We start from the raw sequence: 19,113 nt of genomic DNA on the forward strand, positions 1-19,113 counted from the left end.
AGATTAGTGCAAAATATTCTTTTCAGTTTTTTTCCTCTTACATGTTATATTATTAACTGAGACTTGGTTAAGTGACTAAGACCTAGCCACACCACCCATATAATTACGCTCAGCCAGTTCGTTTTCCATCAAAGTTTCTCCGGTAAATGGATAGTGCAAACTCGATATTGCCGCCGCTCCACCAGCCACATGTCTGGATTGATCGAGTCGGTATCGCTGCATCTGTTCCACGCGCGGTCTGCAAGAATTGATCCATCAGTTGGACTACCACTGTACTTCCACGCGGTGCTAGATGCCATGGTCGTGTCAGGGACAGTTGGTGATGAACAGTGAGTGTTTGAGCGGCCAGGGCATGACATGTCATGCCGTCGCGAAAGGTGAAAGTCGAAGTGCTATATCTGTCGTTGAAGGAGGAGTATCTGCTGACGGCCGACCGGCTAGTCAGCGTATGGTTCGTGACCTGCCAGCTGGGGCGCGCGGCGCGGCAACCCCCGTCGTTTGCCCCCGTCGATCGCCGGCAGACTGGTCGTCCTGCGCGCGCGTCTGCATGAGGTCGATCGTGGAACAATTTGCGCGTGTCTGCCGCATCCGAGGCAGGCAGGCACCGAGCAGTTGGAGTCGGTGGAATGGAGTATCTTCACAAGTTGACAACCACCTGCTCCAGGTTCAGAGTGGAATACATGGGTGCGCACGCATCTCAAAACGGAATCATACTAACCCTATACTCTCTCTCTCTCTCTCTCTCTCTCAAGTCTTTTTATTACTATGGAAAGGTCTCAACGGATGTGCTTGGATATCTCTCCTTCCTTCCAGCATACAAGTGCTCTCTGCACATCAAAAGCCAGGAAACGATAAGACCAATCACTCTTTCTACCGTACTATACTAGCACTGGGTCTGGAAGCAGAAGCGGATAGATGCACTTGGTTTTTTAGTAGCGAAAGATCGATGCAACTTATTAGGCTGTCGGGCGAGGAATAGACAGTTCCAGGTTAGTTTTTAAGGCCCGGGTGAATGGAAGAGCGTTTATTCATAACCGAGCAGTTTGTGTTAAGCCAGCCGGACCATCGATCGTGTTTGACTGGATGCTAACCACAAGCAGAGAGCGATTCCTTCCCATGATTGCAATGCATGGCATGTGGAGACTGCAGTGATCAACTCTGGGTGGTGACTGCGTCCGCGGTGGGTGGTGCCGCCACATGTTCTTGTCTACGCAGTGGCAACCGACCTGAACTCATTCTTCTTCTTAGAGCATCTCCCCTCTCCCAACAGGCCTCCCAATGCTTTTTTTTATCGCCGGCCGATGCTAAAAAACGGTGTCACATCCTTAGAAGCACATTTTTCGCCGGTTAAGTCGGAATTTGACGCCTGCGGACCTAGGTTGAACCCGGCACGCTGGAGGGACCCCCGGGCGCCGGAGAAAACGTTTTTGGCGTGAAAGCCCGGTGGACCCGCCGAGTCTGCGACCAGCCGCGTTTCGCCTACCTCATCGCTTCGTTTTTCCACGGGGAATCAATACCAAGGTTGCCGCCGGTCAGCCTTCCATTGATTCCTCCCGAGCGGCGCAGTGGAGCGGCGACGCGCGCCACACGTACACACGTATAACCCCCCTGCCGCCGCTATAAAAGCCGCCCCTCCCTCGTCGGTGGACGCATTGTCCTTCGCCTGCAGTCCCTCTCTCGTCGTGGACACCCCCATCTCGTCTCTCTCTCCCTATCTATAGCCACCGCGTCCACAACCGCCCGATAGGACAGCGATTTCCCGACGATGGAGCGGCGGCCAACGGCTTCGGCCGCCGCCGCCTACACGAGTGGGAGGCCTACCTCCTCCACGAAGCGAACTAACCGGCGCTGCCTGACATGTGCGTGCTGGGGCGGTGCAGACTCAGCGCCGGAGGCGTCCCCATCCCACCCGACGTCGACCGCTTCCACGCCGAGATCGCACACGTTCGGGCCTCCCTGCCGGAGGAGGTGTGGGGTCGTCCGGAGTATGCCGCCAACAACCACGCGCACTGGGCAGCGTACTTCCAACGCCGCCATGAGGAGCAGCTCACCTCCACCAACAATACGCCGGTGAGGGGGTGCCACAACACTGACGGCCGGTGTCTGTGGTGGGGCGTCCCCGAGCGCACGCTCCACTTCGTCCTCGAGCACCTCGAGGACGGCAACAAGCCGCCGCTCGAGTACCCGACGGCCCCGGCCACGGTCCCCCGCCGGAGTGGCGACCCTTGGCTGCCGAGGCACATGGCGGGCGGGTCCTCTTCCTCCTGCTCCTCCTCCTCCAGTTCGTCGGCGCTCGCCAATGTCAAGGCCGAGCCCGTGGAGATGCCGCCCGGGCGTCGCACCCGCGGCGGCACCCTTGTCGTCAACGATGGTGGCCGTGGCTCCTCTGCTTCCTCCTCCCGCCTCATCAAGCCGAAGACGGAGCCGGGGCTCGTCGCTGTGAAGAACGAGTACGAGGACATGGCCGCCGCCGACGAGGCCGCCATCAAGTGGGCGTGCGAGGACTACGTCGGCTGGAGATGGAGCGTCAGCACCGCGCCCTCAAGGAGATCGCTGCTCGGCGCTGCGGCTGCGATGAGGGCGGCGTCATTGTCCTCGAGGATAACGATGATGAGGCACTGTCGCCGACCAAACCGGTCCTTCAAGGCGACCCAGGGCAGGGGTGTAGCAAGGACGGGGGCGGCGTGAAGAAGGAGGAGGACGAGGACGGTGGCGGCGACTACAGTGCCTTCGGCAAGCTCTTCGGCCTGTAGGCGTGGCCGACGGACGACGCCACAGGCGGCGGCGCAGTAGTAGTAGTCGTTGTTTTTATTTTGTTTTTAAATTATGTTTTCAATAATATGTAAAAACCAATGAAACAACTAAATTTCGACGAATATGTGTCGTGTTTGGTCGAATTTTGGCCGAGTATGGTTTTAAAAAAATGGCGTCTGGGATGATCATGGGGCGGTGGCTAGAAAATCTACGGCCCCCACGCCGAATTTATTACCGGTTCGTTCCCAAACGACGCTATTTCAAGCCCTTATGGGGCGAATGGCCGGAGATGCTCTTACACTTGTTTCTCACGGCACTCACCCGAGGATCATCTTGGAAACCGGAGGGAAAAGATAGATGAACAGGGCCGCTGGCTACGGTCTACCTCTGTGCATATATCCTACCTGACTTTGATCGATCCGCTCCCGATACTGTTAACCTGTCCTCATGCATCACAACACATCACAGCCATATGGAACAGCGTAAACGAAAGCATCACCTTCCAATGCGGTGAACGCAGGAAACAAAAAGCTTACGGAGAGGCATGCCGCATGCATGCGTTAATTTGGACACACATGAAATCCCGACGTAGCACGCATGGCATGAGTCTATTTCTTCTTCGTTTAGCACCGCCGGCCGGTCTCATGCAGCAAATTAATTAGAGGTCAAGACAGAGCGGCGATAAATTAAACGTCCAGTTCTCCTTTTTACCCTATTACGTCTTGAGTAACTAGACATGCGTTTTTTTTAACGATGAAGAATTGGACATGCGTGAGCACGCATGTCATCAGAAAGTCAAAGAAAGGAGAAAGAGAGCGAACACAAAAAATATCTGCGGAAATTGATCGGTGCAGCGGGTTGTTGCGGGTCGGATGCCAAGTTTGACGTGTCATGCTTGGAGGAGCGACGTTGATTGGGCAGTAGACTCCACGCTACATTTCTAGTATTTCTTTTTTGCAGTAGAGAACAGCTACACATTTATGCCGATGGCTACGCGGCTACACCGACGTACGTTATCCGTTTGGGAACTACGATCGACGGGCATTTCTTTCCAGATATTCTTTCTCATCAGGTTCATCCAGATCTTTTGGCGGCCCCTCGGCTACTCACAGGCCGGGAGAACTGCCCGTGTCATGCTTGCGTGCTGCCGTATATCTGTGTCCGTCGGGGCTGTGGATGAGCTCGGATTTCGCGTGTCCCTGTCACGACGCTGCTGTTCTGTTCGTCGGTGCTTGTGTTTCTCCTCCCTCCCTCCCTCTCGAAACGAAATGAACATAGAAGGTTTGCATGCCGGTTGGTACTGGCGCTAGCTGCGTCTGCGTGTTCCTGCCGTGCTGCTCCGGCTAGCTGCCCACCAACCCACCCAGTAGTCACCGCCGATCGAGATCGCTTACGGCATGCATGCATGCATGCAGTGCTTTTCTTCGTTTCCCTCTTTCTTCCCGTGGTGCTGATCGCCGTCCAACACACATTCCAAACACTGCAAACGGCCAGCGCGTCTCGTCGACAGGTTCCTCAGAGTATCTTCAACAGCTGCGGAAGGCGCGGCGCGCTAAAAAGTAGTTTGCGGCGCATCCATCGTCAAGTTTGGCGCGGCGCACAGCGCTAACTCCAGCAGCCGCACTAAAATACAGCGCGCGCGGCTCCAGCAGCGCGCTAAAAATACAGCTCCTGCAGTTCTGCGCATGTCCATATTTGTTGCATTTTGGACACAAAATAAATTCATAGCATAAATATAAAAAACGATATAAAAATATTTTACATAATTCATAGCGTAATAGATAAACAAGTTCATAGCAGGGCCGTGCCAGCAAAATATGGGGCCCTGTGCGAAACTAAAAAATGAGCCCTTATTACACTAGAAAAAAATGAACTAACGAGCAATTATAACGTATATTATATAATGTCTAACTTACCTAGTCTCGTGCCCTGTCAAGTTGAACTGCTATATTATGATCTTCAACCAAGGAGGCAAGAATCAATCTATAACAATGTAACGATCCTTGTCAAAAGTTAATTAGAATTTAGAAATTAGGAGTAGGACCGTAGGACTGTAGGAGCCGAAGTTAATCAAGAGGGCAAGCCAGTGGCAGCAGGCTACCTGTTTTGGCGAGAGGAACATGTTGATCATACGAAGTTAATTGGAAGCGGCAGGTTCGTTGCCCCGCCTATCGCCGTGTCGCCCATAGCCAATTTTGGATGCGATCAATTTTGATCTGGTCTGGATGTGCCATCTCACGTGCCTCTGAATGTGATCGATCTGCTACCATCTCAATGCGCCTACACGGTTTCCGATCAGAGGCGCCCACACGGTTGCCATATCTATGAATCAATAGCATAGTAGATCACACAATCAAAATAATTAAAAATTGGATGTACAATTTGCTGTATATAAGATGAGGGTTGAGAGATTATATTAATGGACGGGTCTACCTGGCGGCCGGGCACTAGCTAGCGTTCGCTAGCGGCCGGCCAAATAAAGTAAGTGCCCGCATACTAAAAAGACAAAATTAGTGTAATCTAAAAGTGTTAAAAATGACACTGTTAATTAACGGAAATATTAACGCCCACACGTGTGGGCGTTCACCATCCCGACCACGCGCAAGCATCTCCGTTGGCAACTATGTGTACGAATCTTGGAATAAACCGGCCGGTTTTCTGCGCCACGTAGGACGAGGCGCGTGTGCGGTGTGCGAGTCAGTTCGCCCGCACGTTGGTTGCCATCCCGCGGTCAGCGGTTGCCACTCGGAGGCGTGCGGTGGAACTGCTATGCGCCCGCATGCCACGCTCCGATCGCGGTTGACGTCAAACACGTCGCACACCTCTGCCCCCTCTCCCTCACGGTTCCATTTACTCACCCGCACCGCAGTTACTGGCACAACCCACTCGCATTTCAAACCATTGGAGGAGAAGGCGAGGGAGAAGGCGACGGCGGAGGCGGAAGAATCGACGGTGTTCGCGGCCGTCGATGGGGCTCGCCGGAACGGAGCGGCTTCGCCGGAGCACCTGCGGGTTGAAGGTAATGCTCGCTACAACTCTCGCAATCCCTTCCTGCATTTTCCCCCCTTCCCTCCCTGTTCGATTCCTCGATCGAGATTCATAGAGATTCAGGCGATTCGGCGATGCGTCGGCGTCCCGCCGGCGCCGAAGTCGTCTGCTAGCCATTTTTGGTGGCACTGGGTAGTTTCGTCGCGGCCGCGGCCGCGGCATCGTCGGTGTGGTTATGCCTGTTCGGAGGCACGCACTAGTCTTGCCTATGGATTGGGCAGGTGTCTCCCGGTTTGTTTGATGCGCATTGGTTCGAATTTGTGTTTGCAGTCAGTTCGTGGGAGAATTTTGAGGGTGAATTTGAAGTCGCGGTAGTTGCCATTGAACCCTAGATCTAGTTAGTTGGGTTTTGAAACTGTAGTATGAGGCGAACTTGATAGTTTCATTAACTATCATGATTGTGTGGCAACTAACTCCCTGAACAAATGTGATAGTTGCCACAAACGTGTTTCCCCTTGCGGCAACAAATTACTGAAATGACTGTGTTAGTTGCCACATATAAGCTTTCGCATGGGGCAACTATTTTTATTGAATGACTGTGATAGTTGCCACACACACACTCTTCCATGTGGCAACTAAATTTGCTGAATTACTGTGATAGTAGCCACAAACATGCTTTTTCATTGTGGCATCTAATTTTTCTGAATGATTTGTGATATTTACCACACTGTGATAGTTGCCAAAATCGGTAGTCAATGCAGTTTCAGGAGCCAACTGCACTGGACGGCAACTAATGTGCACATCAAGTGTGCATGTTGCCACTTGGATAGTATATTCATGTGGCGAATAGAATGTGAACACACTGTCTGTTGCCATTCTGCAGATAAGCCAGTGTGGCAAATTGGCTGCATAATGTGGCAACCAAATTTGCATATCAATTGTGTCAGATGCCATACATATGCTTTGCATGTGGCAAGTTTTTGGCTGACCACATCATGTCTGTTGCCATGCCGCAGTCAGTACAATATGGCAAATTCATTGTACTGTAGGCGCATTTTTTTTGTTTTGCCACAACGACTTTGTGATATCTGATCACACTGTGGCAATTTTTCAGGTTCTTGAATTAGATGTGGTTTCATCAATTTGTTGTAGTATGTGTTGCATTTCAGCACGGCAATTTCACCCTAGCACATTTCTGCCGCTGAACAAGTGGCATTTGATTGGTGTATTTTTAGGACAGTGTGTGAGCTGCCACATCTTAGTTTTTCTGATGTGGAGGATTCTGTGACTTTCTATCGTACTATCTTGGGCTAACATGGCAACTTCAACATTTTTTGTTTTCAAGTGCATTTACCATATGTACACTTTTTTTACTTGATAATGCAATCAACGTGCTTACTTGCCACGTTTATGTTTCCGACAATCATAGGAGGGGTGCGTGTGTGTTCATATTATTTTTTCTGCATTCACTAGTTGACATTTTCTGTTAGGTGGCAACTGCTTACCTCTTGCATTTACATTTCCACCATGACAATTTGGTCTGTTCCTATCTCAGCAGAATGGCTCGTGGCGATCATCAAAACGATGATGATGATTTCATGGATCCACCACAGCGTAATCGGGCAACTGGACGGAGAAAAGAGGGTGATGAGGTAAATGTTCACACATCCCCCCTTCCTCCTGATTTATGTTACTGGTTGACACCTCGAGCTTGCAGTCGTCTGACACGAACTAAAATTTCATGACATTGCCAAACATGGCAACAACTGATCACTTTTTGCAAAAACATGGCAACAACTGATCACTTTTTGTCTGTTTTTTGCAGAAGAAGAAACGTATTCGCAACAGAGCCTCCCAAGAACGACTGACTGCGTTGACTGACAAATTCACCGACGATCAGAAGGGGGCTGCTGCTGAGATGGGTATGCAGTCTATGATGGATGTCCGGTGCACGAACCTTGTCAACCCTGTATGCGACTTGGTTGGTGAGATCTACGACCCCGCCTCCAGGGAATTCGTGATTCCGGGACGTGGAAGACTACCGTTGAACGAGGAATCCGTGTTCTGCACTTTGGGTGTGCCTCATGGACATATGAAAGTCCCGTACGAGGTCAACAATGAGATCGAGGAAGCGCTGTTCCCCCGTTTGTTTCCTGGGTCTGAATCCATGCCGAACACGTCTGCAGTGGCAGATTCGCTGCAGGCCATGACGACGCATGGAGATTTTTTCAAGATGAAGCTACTCATGTACCTCATCTCAGCTGTTTTCGCGCCGACCACCTCTCTTCGCCCAAGCAACAAATGCTTCCCCATCTTGGTGAATGATCCATCTTTACTACTTTATTTTCCTTTGATCTTTTTGGCTCCGATGTCATGTGTAAAGCTAGTGACTGCCAGCGTTTTCCGATGTTTTTTTCCATTTGATTTCTGATGCGGCAACCTTTTTTTTGTCCTGAAATTTTGTGTGGTGTAGGCGGATCTGGGAAATGTGAAGAACATGAATTGATGTAAGTTTATTGCCGACTTCCTGCATGATGCATTCTCAAACAAGATGTACCAAAAGGGTTGTCGACTGCATTTAATGGTATTTTTTTACCAGTTCTTTCTGTGAACACTGTTTTTTAACACACTTTTATTCATGCATGGCAACCTGGTCATAACAAGATGGCAACCTGATCATATCAAGATGCAACTGCCATAATGACAATATGGCAACTGGCATAATGACAATATGGCAACTCCCATCATATTAGTATGGCAACTGTCATCATACTATGATGGCAACTGCCATCATAACAACATGGCAACTGCTATCACACTATGATGGCAATTAGCACATGTAGATGGCATATTCTTCTTTTTCTTCTATTCTTTCATGCACCTCAACTTGATTATCATGGGAACATATATTATCCTGCTTTCCTCCACACAATACCCATGATGGCAACTGATATTTATTTCTTTTTAAAATTGTTTTGCATCAGCTCATGTACGTCGACTGTCTTGACCTGTCCACCGTGGATTTCACTGGGACAGGAGGCCCGCCGCCTGCGCACAAGTTTGCTGTTTCTGCGTGGACTATCAATGCTGTCAAGGCTGTGCTTGCCGCAGACAAGGCTACTGACACCACATATGGAAAACTGCAGGTTAGTTCTGGTTTCTTTGCCCACATGGCATGCCTACAAATTGGCATGAGGCAACCGTTTGTGGGTCATAAGAGATGACTACCTTTGTTATCCATGGTTGTCTGAGTACTGTATCCATGTCTCATTCCACATGGCAACTCTTTTCATTCGTGCTTAAACTTACATTCTCTCTCTTATGTCTTAGCTTTTTTTTTCTTTTTTTGTTCTTTCCAGCTGATGGCCAAGCATGCTATAGACTACAGCATGTTTGGGGGGCCTCAAAACTTTGGAAAGTGGATGGACGTGCACTCAGCTCCGTCTTGCCCTGCCGAGGTAATCAAAAGATCTACATCTATGGTTTGCCGTGGAGTATTTTTTGATGTCGTGCAAGTGATTGCAATACGGTGGTCATTGATGCTTCTTTGTTTCGTGCACAGGCGAGGGCACCTGTTGAGCATCTAATAGGGCAGTTTGCATCTGGAATGACCGGCTTGCTCAGGAAGTTGGTTGAGGGGTGGACGTCCCTCAGTGGCTCTGACAGCGACGCGGTTGCGAGGCAGTTCACTTCATTTGTCCCAGAACGTACACACCGGCCAACCGGTGGCCGTGGCCGGTATGACTACAACAATTCCCAAGAGCCTGCTGACACACAAGATGAACTAGGTGGAGATGCTGGTCTCAGCAAGGATGACGACGATGTCATGGAGAATGTGCAAGAGGACACCGATGATGATGATCATGCTAAAGTTCATGCAGGTGGTAACAAGGGCAAGGATGCAACAGATGTCCCCCAACCAGAGAAAGTGAAGCAACACACGGCTGCGAGAGGCGAGGGGGTTTTGCCATCAAAGAGGGGGAGGGCTCCAGAGGGTGTTGGGCAGGGTTCTGCTGGCAAGAGGTCTAGGACCGACCCCGTAGCTGCCAGGAAGAGGTTCGACTTTTATTTTAGCTTTTTTCTTTGTCTATTTTCTTCGAACAGACTCATCCTTTTTTTGCACTTGTTTTTGTCAAGCGCGGCAACGAGTTTGCTGTCTGACAATTCTCACCTTTTTTTTCCTCCATCTCATACGTGCAGCGAGCCGACAGCTGGTGGACGAGCAGTTACGAAGAAACAGGCGCCAACGCCAACCCGTGTTTCTGCTCGGTTGAACAAAGGCGCCCCCATTGCCGGTGACACCCCTTCCACCAGGTCATCTCCTCGCACGACGACGACCAACACCGGGGATCCTGTCGTGTTGCCACACATGAGGAAGGCAGTCAAGAAGTAGGTTTTTTCATCCGCTTTCATTGACATAGCGCTATATTTTCTTGATTTTCCAATGCATCCGTTTAGCTTGTCACATTGTCTTCTGTCATCGCCCCCCATGTGGCAACTGCTGTTCTCCAAATGATTTTTTCCTTCCTTTTTAAGTGTATGGAAACTCCTATTGTTTTTTACATGGCAACTGGGATCTAGGCCAAATGGTAACTTTAATGTACCTAATGGCAACTGCCATCTTTACCGTTGGCTTGTGAGCTCATCCCATACCTAGGTTTGAAATTGCATTCATGGCAGATCAGACATTTTTATCATTCTTCAATTTGGCTAGCATGGCAAGTGCTGCTGGATGGCAACTGCTAATTATGACACATGGCAACTCATGTTCCCCTTACATGGCAACTACCAGCTTTTCCACTTGTTTTTCATTTTTTTAAGATTTCTACCAAGGCAAACATATTTTTGTTCGTTTTTTGATACCTTTTTCATGTGCTTTAATTTTTTTTGCAGGTGAAGAAGACTACTATGCGCGGGGCCAAGCATATCAGTAAGGACCCGCTCGAACGCCTGCATTCAAAGTTGTCAACAGGGGGCAACTCAGATGTACATGAGGCACTCAGCGACAATACTGCTGCTGCACCGTTGACCGCTCCCACCAACTCTGATGCAAGTGGCCGACCATCTCCACCGGCTGCAGATGTGCAGGCTAGAACAACAGGCATCCGTACATCGGGGAGTGACGAGCCGGTATCTGCCAGGACAACTGAAATATTGCCAACTCTTCTGGCAATGAAGGATGCTGCTGTGAGCCATGCCACCCCATCAGCAAGCGTTGAAGTGGACGCTCCCGAGACGAACCTAAGCAAGGAAGATTCCCGCTCATCTGACACTGATTCCAAGCGCGTGCGTGGTGGCACTCCTGTGTCCACGACAGAAGCGGCTGAGGCGGCAGTTCACAAGGATATGCCATCTACAGGTGAGAGTCCTGGCACAACAGCTCCAGCTCCTGTCGGTGCAGATACCGCTAAGGCGACTATTTCGCGTGTTGGTCTTCCACCTAGGCGTCGTAGCCCCTGCAAGCAACCAACAGACATACCCAACACACCGGCTGTAGCTAGGATCAGGAGAGACGAGTCTGGTTATGTTCCTGCGTCCACACTGTTCCCGCCACCTGCCAAAAGCAATGTGATGGAGAAACCGGAAGACCGGAGCACAACTGATGCAGGTGTCAAGCCGGGCACGAGTAACGCAGGTGAAAAACCGGAGCAGACTGCGCCTTTACCCGCAGTGGAAATCCCCAGCATAAATCTGCGCACTTCCAGGCTCCCAGTCAATGTCGGTGTCCACTACAGCCCAAACAAGAAGATTGTCATGAAAGCTACGGCTGATACCGTTGACAACACGCCCCGCCCTGCAAATAAGGCCGATCATTCTGTAGCAGCCGATTCAGATATGTTTGTCGATCTTTCACCCTTGGATTCTGCCCCGCAAGTCGTTCGTGGTCCGGCCAGTAGGAATGAGAGGCACCCAATGGCCTTTACCCCACCGAGCTTCAGCCTTGGCATCAGTCAAGATCAACCGGTGGTGCAAGATCCTATGCCAGTTGCCTTTGCTTTCCCAGGAGGCATGCCCGCAATGATGGCGCAACCAATGGTCGAGGGCAGGAAGGCTGTCAAGTTCGCAGAGCCGATTGTGCAAGGTACACTTGTTATGTCCTTATGATTTTTCTTGTATACATCTTTGTAGTTTGACTTTTGTCCCAATCATATATTTTGGGGGTTCTCACTTGTGATGGCAACTGACATGTGATGACATGGCAACTGGATTTGATGCACCATGTCACCTACATTTTTTTGCTGCCATGCTGCATTTGACATTTGGGCAACCACGTGGCAACTGAAGTTGATTCAACATGGCAACTGTAGTTGCTGTCACATGGCAAATATAGTGCATTACACATGGCAACTGGATTTGCCACACCATGTCGCCTGCATTTTTTGTTTCCATGCTGCATTTTTCATACGGCAATCACATGGCAAATGGAGTTGACACAACATGGCAAATGTAGTTGTTGTGACATGGCAACTACAGTCCAACTAGATGGCAACTACAGTGCAACTACATGGCAATTGTAGTTGCTACGACATGGCCACTGTAGTTGGACAACACATGGCAACTGCCCCACTTTTTCTATCTACATCTCACATCATGCACCCTATCTTCTCACAATCCATCTGTTTTTGATTTTCTAGGTATCCTAACCCACCTTTTTTTATCATTGCAGCCACCCCTGAGGAGATTTCACCGTCACTTGATGAAGCTTACCGCATGATTGAGGAGGCAGCATTGCAGAGTAGGTCCTCACGAGGGCAAGGGCAATCAAGTTCCAACGTGTCTGCAGATACGATATCTGAGGATACCATTAGGAGTGCCACTCCTGGTTCTGTGAGGCAGCAGAGGGTAGTTCACTCACCTCCCGCGGAAGACTACGAGCCCGAATTAAGGGCCACTAAGGAACAGACCCAGCTGTACGATGTCGTCAAGCGGTTTGGAAATGCGAGGGCCAGCAGCAAGCACATGAAGGAGTTGAAAGTGTAAATGACCACACCCCATAATCTCTCATTTTGCTTTGCTCCTTTTTTACCATTCATCTTCTTCGTACTTTCTATACACGATCCACTTACGTTTTAGTTGTTTCATATATTTTTTTACTTAGTAGGCATGATTATTCCATGTCATATCGTTTTCATACAGCTTATGTTTGGACAGAACCAAAGTCATTCAATGTGGAGCGACGTACGTCGAGCTGGGTGATCTTGCCGAGTCCGTGAGGCCAAACGGTAAAATGTCGACGAATGTAGTTGCATGCGGGATCGACTACATCAACAATCACACCGATGTGTGTGCCGACAAGATAATCATGCATTACAGTGTGACCTACAAAATATGGGATGGTGACTTCCACCACAAAATCATGAGGAAGAATTTTGCTCAACACGGTGAATTCAAGCTCACACTGAAGAAATATGTGAGTACTCCTTCCCTGTCTGCAATGTTTTTTCACATGGTGTGGTTTTTTGCCATCATCTGCACTTGTGTTTATGTGGCAGATGTTTTCATGTGGCAACAGCTGTCGTGCACACTGAATTCTTGATTTTTGCATCCTGTGCAAACTATGTGGCAACTTGATAGTAAAATACACGGCACATTTTGTTCATACATGGACGGCAACTTTCTTTCAACTACCCCCACCCATAACCAAACATTCTACGTGATTCTAATTTTTTTGTCCCTCTGTTGTTCTTTATGTGAACTCTGCTTCTCATTTCTTCACTTTTAAATGCAGGTCATGTTCCCCATGTTCCAGGAGCTTGCACCACATGACCCACACGACAAGTGTGGTCACCACTATGCGATCTGTCTTGACCTGAAGAACCAACGTTTTGAGGTGCTTGATTCAATCCGTTCGGAAGCTGATGCAGACCTTACTACGCATGCCGAATTCTTCATTAACAACCTCAAAGAGACATGGAACCGTCACTACGAACATTCAAAGGTCCAGATCAGGCATTTCCCGACTGAGTATGTGGCGACTGCAAAGCAAGGGAACACGTAATTTCTTCCTTCCTTCATGTGCCATTTACATCAATCCAACCCCTCTTTTGTTGTCACATCTGAATTGAAGTCTATCTTTGTTACGACTGTCCTTTTTGCGTGTTCACCTAACTCTTTTCCTCGTGCAGGACGGACTATGGCTTTCACGCGCTGGAATACTTTGCAAAGTGGGAAGGCAGAATTGTCCCCCCTATCACAGCTGCAACGGTCGTTGAGCTCCGGAAAATCTACACATGGAACTGGTTGACGAATGAAGATTTCAACAAGCGGTCCGGAGCACGCGAGTTCGTGGAGGAAGCTATCAAGAAAGTCATCAAGAAGTACAAGTGATCACGTGGCGTTACACACCGAACGCATACCTTACATTCTGTTGCCGAGGAATGTAAGGTACTATCTCTTTGTTTCTCGTTGAAAACTATGTTTGTGTGCTATGTTATGACTGCAACCCCGCGTAGCCTAACTATGTATTGGTGGTGTGTGAGCGACATTTGAATAGTTTATGTAATATATGTGTGGACGTGAACCTATTTTAGCGTTACAGCAGATATGTTTTTATGTTTATCATTATTACAATGGTTTCATCGTTTCTAGCACCGATTTGCTATTTCGAATGTGTCTGCGATGTTTTAAAAAAGATGGCAAATGTAGTTCATCAGACATGGGTAGTGAAAGTCATCGTCGTTTTTTCATTTTGGCTGTTTTGCTTCTTCTTTTTCATCGCTAACTGCACCGGCTAGCATGGGTAGGTTGATCATGTAGCCACAACCTTTGCTGCGGTTTATGCACGTTACGATTTTTCCAACTTGTTTCCCATACATTTGCACACAACACACTATGTGTCTCTAAACCGCGTCGTACTATCATGGAAATATATGCCATGCAGAGCCATTACAAATACCATGGCATATTTTCAGTACAGCTAACATGGCAGATACAGTACAAACAACATGGCAGATCCAGCATCATTAACATGGCAGATACAGTACAACTAACATGGCAGATCCAGTAGAACTAAAATGGCAGATCCAGTACAACTAGCATGGCATATTTAGTATAAAATAGTATGTCATATTTAGTATAAAATAGCATGGCATATTTAGTATAAAATAGCATGGCAGACCAACTACATATAACATGGCAGATTAACAACACATAACATGGCACATTAAGTACTCATAACATGGCAACTGCATTTATCCATTCAATGAATTTTCCTTCTACTTCTGATGCCCCTCAAGAGTCATTCTCCCAATTTTAAAAAAATTCTCATCATCTAGGGTACAAACACAAAATGTCCACAAGGACCATGTCACATCGCCCCAATTTTTGCTCATGGATTGCCCGCCCCTTTCTTCGTTTTCTTGTGTTTTGCTTGGATCTCCAATCCCGACTTGTACCTTATCTCTCTTGGATGACCCTTTGTGATAGAACGGGGTGGGTTCCTGACCTGGGTCTGTGTGCTTGCTGTTCCAGATCCTATCTCCGAGTTTTCAGATGATGGCCTCGTGGATGAAGGCACACTTGATGTGCGGGGGAACCGGTGTAAGGCTTCCTCAGCTTTCCTCTTCTTGATCTCATCAAGCTCTCTTTTCAGTGCCTTCCTATGTTTTTCTGCGACTCTCGCTGTCTCATCACTCTTGCACGCTTCATCAATTAGCCCAACATAGTTCTTTGTCAGCACAACGTGCCTCACGGCTTCCATGGTTGACTCAAGTCCCTCGTCATGCACAGCCAGAACTGCGTGTGTTGTCTGCGGCGCCAACGCGTCGTCAGCGTCCCAAGTCCATCGCCGCCTTATGAAATGGCGAGGCATCCGTGTCATAGCGTTCATGTCCATTACTTTTAGTATGTGACAACACACAATGCCATTCCGTTCGAACTTGCAGCATTGGCAGTAGTACTCGCCTTCGCCTATCGAGGCTTTGACGAAGTAGTTCCTTCCTTTGTCCGGGTCTTCAAGTTCTGAATCTGACATGCCCAAAATAGAACACACCTTGAACGTATGTTCGTCCACCTGGAAAGCCGTGAACATGCTGGCACGCTTTATTTCTTCCTGGAATCTGCAAGTTTTGTGTGTTTTCTGTTAAACTATCGTGCGCTCTTTTCTTGTACCACCTTATGTTTTCATGGAAATAGAAATACATTTTGTTTGAAGATGGCAAACATAGTTCATTGAACATGGCAAATATAGTACGTTGAACATGGCAAATGCAGTACACTAGACATGGCAAATGCAGTACACTAGACATGGCAACTGTAGTACACTAGACATGGCAACTGTAGTATATTTTCAACTGGACATCGTCATTTTTCCACACCAACATTCCCCAATGGAAGCACATTGCATAAAACATGGCATCTACAGTTGAGTAAACATGTCAATTGCATTTCAACAAACATGGCAGATGCATTTTATTAAACATGGCAACTGCATTTCGGCATATGTGTCGCCAATACAACATTTTTTCCAGTTGACATTGGCATTTGCATGCCAACATGCCCCAATGGAAGCACAGTGCATTAAACATGGCAACTGAACTTCATTCAACAAGGAAAATGCACCCGAGCAAGCATGGCAAAACAGAATTTTCATTGAACATGGCATCATGCAGCTGAGTAAGCATGACAAACAGTATTTCATTAAACATGGCAACTGCACATCATGGCAACTGCATTGCACTCTATAAGGCACCTACTGACTTGGTGCTTTTTCTGCAAATAAGACTGTAACGCAATTGACTTACTTGTTAAAGATCTTGTTGGTGTATATCGTGCTCATTTGCCTCTCTATCGGTAAATACGTTAGCAATTTTGGCTGCTTTAGTGCCGTGGTCGCTTCTTGCTGTAGCTCAGATCCCGGAATTTTTTGTTGCAAAGCTGTGTACTGCTTGTCAAACTGTAGCAATGAGTTGCCAGGGCTGACGTACCGCTTCAAAACAGCATTGAACCCCTCACTGCGCTGCGTAGTCTGCAGAAAGGGGAAGAAGCACTGCATAAAGTAGGCCGGCACCCAGTACATTCGCTTCTCCCACAGGCTAACAAGAGTCTCGTTGTCTTGGACTTGATGTGTTTCAGTCATGGCCATCCAGCTCCTTTCAAACTCCTCCACTATCAAGCTGTGGTCCACGCACAGCTCGAATGCCTTGTGCAGCTCTGGACGGTCAGCAAAGAACGGTCCTAGCGTCTCCTCAGCCTTCTTTATAATGTGCCACCTGCAGTGCCTGTGCACTGCCAACGGAAAGACCTCCTCTATGCCTGCACGCATGCTGAAATCTTGGTCTGTTATTATGTTCATCGGAGCAAGTCCATCCATGCACTCCAAGAAGGTCTTGAACAGCCAAACGTACCCATCCGTTCTTTGTTCCGGACGAGCCCGCAGCCGAACTGCAACGATTGATTGTGGTTATTTATTCCTATGAACGGAGTGCATGGCATCTTGTACATATTGGTGAGGTACGTCGCGTTGAATGAAATGCAATCTCGGAAATGTTTGTAGGCTCTCCTTGCAGCACCATCCACCCAATACATGTTCCTGACACGGTCCTCATCGTCCAACCTTATCCTGTGTAAGAAATCTGGATCTTCCTTCGCTTTTTCATCGAAGTAGGCCATTGTGGCCTCTATGTCTGCCAACTTGCTCTCTCTATGGTACTTGGCCTGTAGGTTTGTGACGTCAGCTGGTATGTACGGCATGCTACTCAGAGTCCCCTTTTTGCTGTGGATGAGAGATAGTATCTGTACCATTCTTGATGGACCGACGTTACAATCATGTAGCAGCTTTACGAATTGCCTTTCGACGGGGGTGAACCCTCTGTGGGTGGTCAGAAATTTTACCAGGTCGAACTTCTTTATGAGTTGGTGGTTGTGCTCATCAAAATATTCATTGACCATCCACCGTGCTCCATCTACGTTTAGCTTACACCGGACAGGGCACTCAGTCTTGAGAATGATACCTCTCTTTTGTTCCGGAACGACAGGCGCAACACCTTTCCCCTTCTTGTTCCTTCGTGCCTTGTGGCACCTCATCTCACCTCTGCTGTACTCGTTAGTTTTCTTAATTTTCCTATGGTACTCGGTGTTGACCGCAAATCCATGGAACTTTGCATATGTCTGGTAGTATTCCTTTGCTTGTTCGAACGATTCAAATCTCTGCCCAATGTATGGTGGTTGAGGTACCACGATCTCTGATTGCCCACCATCTTCATCCCCTTATGTGTCATCGTGAGTTTCATCATTCACTTCAGTATCGGCGGCAGTTCCATCTACTTGAGTGTTGCCAGTGCTTGTGTTCAAAGGGGTGCTTGTCGGCATTGCTGGAATGATTGCCATTCCCGATTCTGACTCGAAATTGTTTGCGGCATGATTGTCTGCTGGCTGGTGGAACGCGTCTTCCGTGCGCTCAGAGCTCCCCGCCGTAGATGTCCCCGCGGCGCTGTTTAGTGTAGTTGTAGGCCCTGTAATAGAAAAAACAGGTACGAGAGTAAGATTTTTGTTTGGATAACATGTGTATCGCAACGGATCACACCATCTTTGAGTGATTTGGCATGACATCATTTCAAACAGCAAGCCGTGAGTCTGCGCGTGGACATGTATGGCAGCTGTAGCTGTCCAGTCATGGCGGCTACTGTTCAACAAACATGGCAACTATTTGTTTTGCCTACAAATAACTACAAATAACAAATGTAGCGCTGTTTTTTGTGGTTCAGTTTTTTTCCTTACCTTGTTGTGCTGCATTTGACCATCTTGTGTGGTCTATGACACCATAATGATGTGCTCCACCTGCAATTTGTGAAGCTTGCCACGAGACGTTTGCCGGGTTACCACCAGCGTAATAACATGTAAGCATAGTAGTGGTTGGTCAATTCATGGCAAATGCAGTTTTGTGCTAGCACGGCAACTGCAGTTTTACTGGCATGGCAACTGTAGTTGCATCGGTATGGCAACCGCAGTTGTTCCTTCATGGCAACTGCAGTTGCCATGGCATGGCAAATGTAGTTGCACTGGTATGGCAACTGCAGTTGTTCCTCCATGGCAACTACAGGTGTCCAGGGATGGCAACAACAGTTGTCCAGGGATGAGAAGTGTAGTTTTTAATTCATGGCAACTGTAGATGTCCAGTCATGGCAATTGTAGTTGTCAACTATGCTCCTTCTGCTAATTGAGCATTCGCAACTTCACTTTTTTTATGGACTCACCTGTGTATGACGTCGATGGCAGGCACATGGGTGCTGTCTGATGCCACGTGCTGCATGAAGGCTCTGCATTTTCACCCGTGATAACTCGCGAGTCCTTTTGCCAGTTTTTTTGCATGTTCATTTTTCATGTGCACAACAGTATGTGCTCTTTTTTCGCTTTGCATTACCTTGATTAGCC

General features: G+C 48.3%; 1 protein-coding gene and 2 pseudogenes across 1 annotated transcript; 2 read left to right on the top strand and 1 right to left on the bottom strand.

Moving 5' to 3' along the window:
* Positions 1–2,241: 2,241 nt before the first annotated feature.
* On the top strand, positions 2,242–2,753 carry LOC147981143 (uncharacterized; annotated as a pseudogene).
* Positions 2,754–12,970: 10,217 nt separating this feature from the next.
* On the top strand, positions 12,971–14,070 carry LOC147981144 (uncharacterized). Its single transcript, XM_087517038.1, has 3 exons — positions 12,971–13,153; positions 13,472–13,737; positions 13,869–14,070. Exons 1-3 carry the CDS (start codon positions 12,971–12,973, stop codon positions 14,068–14,070), a joined length of 651 nt encoding a protein of 216 aa, XP_087373164.1.
* Positions 14,071–16,480: 2,410 nt separating this feature from the next.
* Positions 16,481–18,963, bottom strand: LOC147981145 (protein FAR1-RELATED SEQUENCE 5-like; annotated as a pseudogene).
* Positions 18,964–19,113: the final 150 nt, after the last annotated feature.

This window comes from Triticum urartu, chromosome 3A, assembly GCF_056163025.1.
Source record: "Triticum urartu cultivar PI428250 chromosome 3A, HENAU_Tu73, whole genome shotgun sequence".
NCBI lineage: Eukaryota > Viridiplantae > Streptophyta > Magnoliopsida > Poales > Poaceae > Triticum > Triticum urartu.